Raw genomic sequence first — 10089 nt, forward strand, 5'->3', positions numbered from 1 at the left:
ATGAAATTATTATCAAGATAATGAGGCAAATATATGATATTTTGGTCGATGATGAAAGACTGCTACACACGTGTCGTAAGTTTTAATCTGTATAATCAATCAAAACAAGATGAATGTTACAATGAGCTGTCGCGTACAGAAAGTAAACAAAAATAAAAAATTGGCAAAAATAACATTCATTCATAATACTTGCAATAACCATGTTTGTTGGCAAAAAAAGGAAAGAAAAGGCCAAAAATACCAACCTTAAAAGCAAACAGAGCAAACAAAGGAAAAACAGAGCCCCGGTGTCGTTATCCAGGTGAGTCAAGACCTTATAGGAAGTGACTTAATTGTTGAAGAAGGTGTTACGATAAGGCGTGAAATTGCCCCAATTAAAAACAAATTACAAATGAAGTATATTATGCTGGTAAATATCCCCTCTAAAAAATTTGGAATGAAACTCAAAATATCACTAAGTAACCGATTGAGATTGTAAATTACAGTACCATGCCATTAAATGGCATCCGTAACGAAGAGAATGTTTACACTAGTTTATATCAAAGATATTTTTAGGAAATGCAGCCGAGAAACATGTTTATTCCATTCCAAGTATAATGTTTATAGCATAAATATTAAGATATTGTCAGCTAATACTGTAAATGTTTGTAAGACTTACTGACCCCCTTTTTCAGTTTTCCGCTGTAGGACATCATTCTCCCCACTATTGACATATTACCAGACCCAACTTATCAGAATGCGTTACTCAGACACATGCCTGTGGTATAAGCTGATGTTTGAAACATACAATATGTAAGAGGAATGCTGTTTTTAAAAAACAACTTTGCATTTCTCTAATTTCGTAGTAAAAATGAGAATTATAACCAAATTTCCCCTATTATGCAAATTTTTGCAATATAATTAACAGATACCAGTGACTAACAAATTGATCAAAAATGTAACATTATACAAATATTGCTGTTTTTAATGTCAATACAGTGATTAAGCCGCCTGAGTAGTACAATATTCACCGAGCCCAAAGGACGAGGTGAATACTGTACTTCGAAGATGACTAAATCATCGTATTGACTGCAAACTCATTAAGTTATCCATGCCATCTTACTTGTTGACATAAAGGCCCGTCGGACTATTGGACCGTCAGAATATCGGAATACCGGCCCGTCGGACTATCGGACCGTCGGAATACCGGCCCGTCGGACTATCGGAATACCGGCCCATCGGAATACTGGGCGGTCACCGAGCAAACTAACTCTCGAACTGATAAATAGGTGCCTGAAGGAAAGCCTGGATATTTCAAACAATGACCTTTTCATCCAGAATGCAAACTGCATTCCAAAAACTCCAAAAAACAACTTTAAGACAGAGCCCCAGAAGTGATAATAGTAAACTTTGTCAAGATGTCTGATCGAAGCCTAATTCTCCATCAGGCAAGAACCACTTGGCTCCTTAAAGGTATGGCAATAAGAACAGACCTACCCAAAATCTTTCAAAACAATTAGTAAACTAGCCCAACTAGCTTACAAAATGAGGATATGGGAGAATATGAATACTAGGGTCCTTGAGACAAAGGATGATGTAATACCCCAATTCTGGGCCAAGGGTGGGGTAGAGTGGAGTCGATATCGACCGTGACTGTTTACTGTACAATACTCTGCCAATATTGTACAGTCTTTTAAATCTCCTGATTATCCAGAGAACGAACGCCTTTTCCATCTGTTAACTACTATGCACATGGTGCACAAACTATTTTGTAGATATTTGAGTAAAATTCTTTTTTTTTTTTTGGTGACATATACACTTGTAAATCATTATGAAAACATAGTTCTTATACTTTTTATATGTGTCCCACTAACCATGGACATTTTCGGTTATCCTTGTGATCAATGGAGGTTGTACATTTCAGATCACACGGTCAAACGTCATGATTCGAATGACTGGTTATTTGGAAATGTCTGCTCAGTATCGTCAGGGATCAAACTTATAATGGTTGCTATCCCGTTGGGATCCGGGATAGAATAGGTCCTCAGTACCCCTTGCTTGTCGTAAGAGGCGATTAAATGGTGCGGTCCTTCGGATGAGAGCGCAAAAACCGAGGTCCCGTGTCACAGCAGGTGTAGCACGATAAAGATCCCTCCCTGCTCAAAGGTCATTATTTTGCAGCCCTTCACCGGCAATGGTGACGTCTTCATATGCGTGAAAAATACTCGAGGGGGGGGGGGCGTTAAACAATATACAATCAATATTATGGTTGCCCCTGACTAGTAGATAACTTGAAGGAAGGTACCGCGTTTGTTTTAAGTGCTTAAAGTGTAAAGGTGCTTCCCCTTTAGTGAAACGCACATATGGCAATGATTGAAGTCAGAGCTTGAACTAAAACGTTAATGAAGAAGTGAATTTTCATTACAGCCCCCTTCAAAGAAGAGGGACAATATTACTTTGCACCTCTCGGTCGGTAGACCAGATGTTATCCGCTCAACATCTTGAGAAACATTCATTTCATCGTATTGATATTTCATATGTGGGTTATGAGTAGAAGAAAAACCCTATTGATTTCCAGGTCCATAGGTCAAGGGTCAATCTACTCCGGACATAGGAAGACATTTTCCGCTCAATATCTTGGGAACCCTTTGCTTGACAGACATTAAACTAGGTACACTGGTACATCAGAAGGAGTAGATGCCTCTATTGATTTTGAGGTCAAGGATCAAACTGGACATAGGAATATACTGACCACTCAATGTCTAGAGAACCCTTTGCTTGACATACATTAAACTTGGTACACTGGTGCATCTTAAGGGGTAGATGACCCTTATTGATTTTGAGGTAACGTGGTCAAAAGTCATGCTGGACATAGGAATATACCGTACGCTCAATATCTTGACAGACATCAAACTTGGTACACTGGTACATCTTCAGGAGATGACCCCTATTGATTTTGAGGTCACAAGGTCAAACTGGACATAGGAATATACTGACCATTTAATATCTTAATAGCTTGACAGATATCAAACTTGGTACACTGGTACATCTCCAGGCGAAGATGACCCCTATTGATTTTGAGATCATATGATCAAGGGTCAAACTGAATATAGGAATATACTGTCCGCTCAATATCTTGAGAACCCTTTGCTTGACAGACATAATACTTGGTACACTGGTACATCTTATAATTTTCCACCATGGGTGTGGGCATGTTTTACACTTATTTCTTGTTTCAAAAACTGTCAAATTCGGCGAAATTCCTCTATATGGGAAGGGTGATTTTTTCCGAGATAACCATCATACTTCCTGCTTGTTTGGGTTGTTTGGGGGTTGGAGTGAAGGACAGAAGGCAATTGTTTTTTTTACAAGGGGTTCACTTTATCCTGATCGTTATTTAGATGATGGGATAGATATGTTTTGGACATTTAAAAAATTCGAAGTAATCCGAAAGCAATGTAACATTACATTTTATAATAGTCACGAGATCGTTAATATATTAAAGGAAAAGCAGTGAGACTAAAATGTTGTCTTTAGGTACATCCGCTAGTAGATTCTTTAAATCTGCATTAGTACTATTAACGACAATGCACTGTTTGCTATCGTATAGATAATTTTCAAACCATTGCAATAGATAATAACATACTCCTATCATTTTCAGCTGGTACAAGAAACCTTTGTTCCAAATCTTATCGAATGCTTTTATAATATAAAAAAAATACTGCTCTGATGGTTTTGCCTTGGTGTTTTGCCTAATAAGAGTCACTGATAATATTTATTAGGTCGAAATTCCCATTGATTGATGTGGGGTTAACATTGTCGGAGTGAAGATAGAAACTGTTGTGTACATGCAAATATACGTTATAAACTTTTTCCATGTACTTTTCTAGATCGCTTAATGATATCGGTCTATCATTGATTAATTATTTTATTGCTCCTGAAGTTTGCTGTTCCTTTCTTGAAAACTGCGGTACCATCATCAACTTTCCTTGGAGTTCCGAAGATTGTTTTCCGCCACAGTCAACAATTCTTCAGTTATCTGGTGGCGCCAAGTTTTTATTGGTGGAAGAGAGAACGCAGATACAATGTACCTGGGAAGAGACCACCGACCTTCCGATTGAAATTTGGGAAACATTCTCACTTACCAGAGAGATACAATTTTATGTTAAATACTAGTAATTTGGTTACACGTATATGGTTGGCGAGTTCAGATGATGTCTGTTTAAGTAACATGACATTTATTTTACCATGGTACTTGGAGTTAGGGTCTCTAAGGTGTCCTTGACACCTTGCACAGTTAGATATATTTCCATGATTGGTTGATTGTATATTGTTTAACGTACCTCGTAAGAGTATTTTACTCATGGAGAAGAGATTGATTGATTGATTGATTGGGATTTTACGCCGTTTTGGCAATATTTCAGCCATTTTACGGCGGTTAACTGAAACATTTTGGGTTGTGAGTGTTGGAGTTTTCCTGACAACCTCTCTAATGAGCCTACTCTTTTTCGAAAATTAGGGAAACGATATTTTGTGTGCCAAAGGGGTTATGATCCTTGGCACGGAGTAAAATCCTTGCATAGTTTTAATTTGTTTACTGAGGTTTACTTACTAGTGATTTCGTCGTTGACCATCGATTATTGACAGAAATACTCAGTAAATAGACTGGCTTTATGCAAAATGTCAGTTTGAGTGTATTATTTTCATTAGGTTAGTGGGTAGGTACTTTGCTAACCCTTTTTGATTTCGAGCACGATTCTTTTTGCTGTAAGTTTTTTTTTTTAAGTTGACTTGTGGCTACTTTTCAGTAATAAGTTTGTTTTCTCTACACATTCATTTTAGGTCTTCCTACATCTTGCTCACTCGTCGGAATATTTAAAATTTTAGTCCTCAAATACATTTGTTTGGGCAGCTCTATTGCTTTTCGGAGTGCGTTATGCATCCATGGAGGTCCATTGGGATTAACTGATTGTATATTGCTTAACGTCTCTCTCGAGAATTTTTCGTTTTGTTTCGAATATGTTTAGGTACGGTGTTTAAAACTTATAAAGTTCATGATATGTTTGTATAACATCATCCGTTACCTCACACTAATCCTTGACATCAGTGACTATCAAAAAGTTGGGCTCGTTCTGATTGTTTCCACAAAAGCGGAGCCTCCGTGGCAGAGTGGTTAGAGCATCGCGCTCCAAATCACACGGCCTCTCACCTCTGGTTGGCACAGGTTCGAATCCCGCTCGCGCCGGTAAGTGAGAAAGTTTTACAGTTTACTTTCAGAAGGTCGGTGGTCTCTTCCCAGGTACATTGTATCTGGATTCTCTCTTCCACCAATAAAAACTGGGCGCCACCAGATAACTGAAAAATTGTTGAGTGTGGCGGAAAACAGCAAATCAACCAATCCACAAAAGAATGGGAACCAATGAGAATGCAATTCTATTTATAACAAAGCGAAGCGAGATATTAAAAAAAAACACGTACAGTTATGGCTATTTCAATCGTTTAAGCAATACTATCATAAGCAAAATTTTTTACAAACTTGATCTACTGTCAATAAACGTAATTAGTAGTGTAAATATTACATTTGCGCGCGTTTATCAATACAGCAGTATGAGATCGCGTCATTTATATCCATGTACACCATAACAAGATGCAGTGATTTCATTGGATGTTTTATTTATAGTGGATTGCGTAATGGTCTTTTGAGCCCAACTTTTATTAAGCGACTGATGTCAAGGGGTAGTGCGAGGTAACGAATCAATAACCCTTGACTTGTGAAGATGGTACAACATCGTTACATGTACATAGGGAAGTCTCAGTCTTGATTTCATAAGCTGGATTTAAGCTCCTAAAATTAGTGTTTGAGAATGACTAACTATCTTTGTAAATGTTGAAGTATAGGTGTCTGGTGGTTCTAGAGCACAAAATATAGGTCAATATCAACGTACATTTATGTTGCTTAGTAACATGTTGTCTCGTACTCATGAAAAGCCTAGTATGTTGTCTATGCTGTTCACAATCAACATATCTAATAGTATTTCAGACTTTTCTGTTAAGTACGTAGCTTCAATATACGTTGAGTCATTCTTATGTCTTTATGATATAATTGATTTGGGGGGTTAGCATATCATCGTTAAAATAGGCGGTGATAATCATAGTTTCAGCTTTTGAGTATTTAGCCTTTTCCGTAGAGTACACTATTAGGCTCATCTTGTCTTTATCTGAGTTGAGAGGGCAGTATAATGTTTCAATAACACATTTCTTTTTATACACAGTATTAGCTTTACCTAAATACATTCGATTTGCCCTACTTTGTAGTCATTTCTGTATATATTTTTTTCAGTTAGATTTTAATAATGCCTGAATCCTACAACTATAAAGTACCAAGAGTGAAAGCTGCAACATTTCGATAACTGAAATTGATTATTAAATATACAAGTATAGCATATCAGAAATGAATATTTCCATCAAAACCTAATTATAATACTTAGTTAATATAGCATTATTCCAACAAACCGCGATTGTAGCTATACCAGGTAACAATTAAGGTACATATTACCTACTTTAAATTGTTATCAGGGCAGATGTTCCAATATCGACATTTGTCTCTAGAAGTCATCTTTCCTGATACGGGCGCTCGATCCTCCTATATATACACCGAATTCCAGTATTTTGAGCGAGCAGTTCGATAGAGTGTTACCTATCGAAGGCTACCATACAACGTACGTAAGATTCATTATTTTTATTCTTATTGACAAAGCAACCTTACACAATCGTTAATCGCGATGAAAATATTTTTATTTGTAATTCAATATCTGCAATGTTTGAATCTGTTATACAAATGTAGATTTTTCCACGATGTGATAATTTGGGCTTATTTTAACGGTTTGGTATCATACCGCCAAATTTGTACTAGCTAAATTTGCACCGAAATATGCATAATTCGTCTTTTTGCAAGGAATAGAACTTTGTCAAACGAACACTTAGCACTCCTCGGCTTGGGAAGTAAATAAACTACTGTTTTATTATATATAATCAGTATTTGTTGACGATAGTGAAGCGTTTTACAGATAAGTAATAGACTCTACACTGCTTATAAATTTTTGAAGTTGTGGAATTTGTGTCCGTCAGAATGTATTCTGCTTAAATAATATGTACACTTGCTAGTTAGAAAATTGTCAGACTTTACACTCGAGTGAAAGACAACAACACTATATGGTGTTTCATGACCATGACTTTTCGTATTTTCTAACCGCTACTCATTATTTTCTTGTAGACAATGAAGGCAGTAATCTTGTTGTTCGTGGTTGGCTATACCTACGCTGCACATCATGGCCACCACACCACTGTGCCTACAACTACTTTGGATCCTCACAGTGACGAGGCGCGCATCAGAAAGCTAGAGAGCAGCTTGGAGAGCTTGGCAAGACAACTAATGTTGCAACAGCTTTTCGTCGAGGAACGCATTCGAAGTGATGGAGATTCAGGTAAAAAAAACAACTCATTAACTATTAGATATTTTAAACACGTTGACTTCCTCTCACACATCAGATGTTATATCACAAAAACAAACGAATAATATTGTAGGGATGAGATGTAGAAAACTATAGCTTTAGTCTTGATCTTTTGATTTAGGAATAAAGCAGGTTCGACTAAATCACAAAGGAACCAGAACCTTTTTCTCGAACACACATAGCATGGGATCCATTAATTCCATCCACGATCACTCAAACTACATTACTACAGTTGGGATGGGAGAGGTCATTGCAGTCTTAAATGGCATTGATTTCAGAACACGACACAACGACTACAAACTTCGCATGCCACATCCGAATTCAACGGTATACCATTCTACAGTTGACATTCCATTTCCCGATGTCCCTCCATCAGTTAAAAACCAACCTACAGTGGAAAAGCAGATTGAGGAAATGAGAAACTACTTTAAAGCCTGGAAATTCCAGAACCCGTCATTCCGCGATTACCGTCCCTATTTCAGACCTGTGCTTTGTTACATGGAGGGAGCCTGGACAACCAACACAAAAACATTAGACGAGCCTTTCTCTAGCGACCGCCACTTCATTGACGCCTCAAGCTGGTTTGATTTACAAGAAAAAATCAGGTTCACCTCGTATACGGGTGGAAAGCACAATTTGGAAAACTTTTCTTTCCTTCCAACAACAATAATTAATATGAGAAATGGTACTCCTGAATATGCACAATGGAACTATAGAATTATGTGTCATCCAATTAAAGGCGACGTTCCTCTGAAAGTATTGGAGCCCGTTGATGACTTAGCAACCCGTCTAGCGCACAAATATAATCTCACAAAGTTTTCAATGACGAGGTCAGCAAGATTTCACGTTGCAAGTAGTGCCAGATATGCCAATTTCTTGCCTGAGAAGGGTTATGGAATTTTCCAAGATAGAAGATACAGCCATGGTATTATTGACACATTAATGAATCAGATTCCAGGAAAAGACAACTATAAAGCCAATATAGTTGATGACTCATTAGGTTTAAAGATGCTCGATCCATTTAGCGCAACAGACAAACCATTAAACACCGGATTCTACCACAGGCGATACAAGTATGATGACAAAGGAGCTATGGGAACTAAGACGAACAACAGAGGATTCGCGGATAAAAATTTATGGGTGGCTGAAACAACAAGTAACCGTATAGCACCAGTGCAACTCACGGATTGTCAGAAGGTAAACAAGACATACACAAAATGTAGAAATATTGAGGCTAGATACACCTATGCCATTCCACTGGAGATAATTTATCTGACACCTCTAAGTTCCTGGAACCCATACGATCTTCCATTTTGGGAAGGGAGAGCTGCAAGATACATTCCAACTAAGAATCATAGAAACGGAGCCTTCAATTCAACAAATGCTTACAACGGAACAAACTATGCTAATTACTATTGGACTCCTACAGCCTTCTTTAGCGGAACAGAGTTAAACCACGATAAAGCTGACACTGTTAAAAACTCAGTTGGTGTCTTGGATAAACACGGAAACGTCAAGCATCTCAGCGCATCTGGGGTGCGAATCTTCTTCCCAAATATCCCCGGTGTTGGCGTTCTTCGTCAAAGATGGCCTATTCCACCCGTGCACCGTGATGGTTCTAGCGTGCAAAAAGAAGTAGATGCAATGAAAGAAATGGTTAACCATATTGGCGCTTTCTCGAAATTGTTTCAAGAACCACCAACAGTTACTGGAACAGCGGTTCAACAGGCTCCAGACGCACATTTTAGAACGAGTCTGGCAACCAAAAACCCTCCTGGAAGGCATTATCATGAGCTCTTTATTGCAGATTCCGATTACAAACTAGCACTTAAAGGACAGACTGTTACCGCTGAGACGACCATGGAAAGTTCACACACTCACATGGTACAGATGTCTTACAATTCTCACACACATCAGTGGGTGATTAAGAAGTGTGATGACATGCCTCATTGCTGGGACGGGCACTCAGAAATCTTGACCAAAGTCCAGTGATAAATTCAAATGTACTTTAATTTGTTAGCACAGTAAAAAGTATAAAGATTATATATCTTCTGTTTTTATGAACTTTCTCTCGTTGGAAAGAGTTGGAAAAATATTTGTCTTGTTTTACATCTGATATTTCAAGTGTCCTCGTAGGTGCAATTTTTGACGTACTTGCCGTATTTTTCATTCTGCTTGATGAAACTGTAGTGGCTGGTTTCTTATATGAGGAATTGTACATCACCGAATATTAATTATCCTACGACTGCTTCTATAAAAGATAGAGGGACCTATTGAAAATATTTCCATCTGAAGTTTATCTGTTAGCCTCAGGTGTTACGTGTATGAAAGGTGAATACAATGAACAGTGATCAATCTCATAACTCCTATAAGCAATACAAAATAGAGAGTCGGTCAAACATGGACCCCTGGATATACCAGAGGTGGGAATGTATCTAATATGTAATTTATCAATGATGGCGTGACTGTTGGACAAAGCGAGGTATGAAATGGTCATTGGCGTGTTTCAGGTGATAATAGTTAATTAGGAAAGTTCAGCTAATTAGAAAGAGTCGCTCTGTCTATAATAAAACTAAAGTTGTAAGCATTATATCCAGCT

The 10089-nt window shown here is 37.8% G+C and overlaps 1 protein-coding gene across 2 annotated transcripts; it reads left to right on the forward strand.

Moving 5' to 3' along the window:
* The first annotated feature begins 6640 nt into the window (after positions 1-6640).
* LOC125674983 (uncharacterized) lies at positions 6641-9531 on the forward strand. Of its 2 annotated transcripts, none has more exons than XM_048912440.2 (3): positions 6641-6698; positions 7253-7463; positions 7612-9531. In XM_048912440.2, exons 2-3 carry the CDS (start codon positions 7256-7258, stop codon positions 9480-9482), a joined length of 2079 nt encoding a protein of 692 aa, XP_048768397.2. In that variant the 5' UTR covers positions 6641-6698; positions 7253-7255; the 3' UTR covers positions 9483-9531. The 2 variants fall into 2 exon arrangements, with proteins under 2 accessions (XP_048768397.2, XP_056021538.1); XM_056165563.1 differs by having other exon boundaries at positions 6651-6702.
* Positions 9532-10089: the final 558 nt, after the last annotated feature.

The sequence above is a fragment of the Ostrea edulis genome, chromosome 1, assembly GCF_947568905.1.
Source record: "Ostrea edulis chromosome 1, xbOstEdul1.1, whole genome shotgun sequence".
Classification (NCBI taxonomy): Eukaryota; Metazoa; Mollusca; class Bivalvia; order Ostreida; family Ostreidae; genus Ostrea; species Ostrea edulis.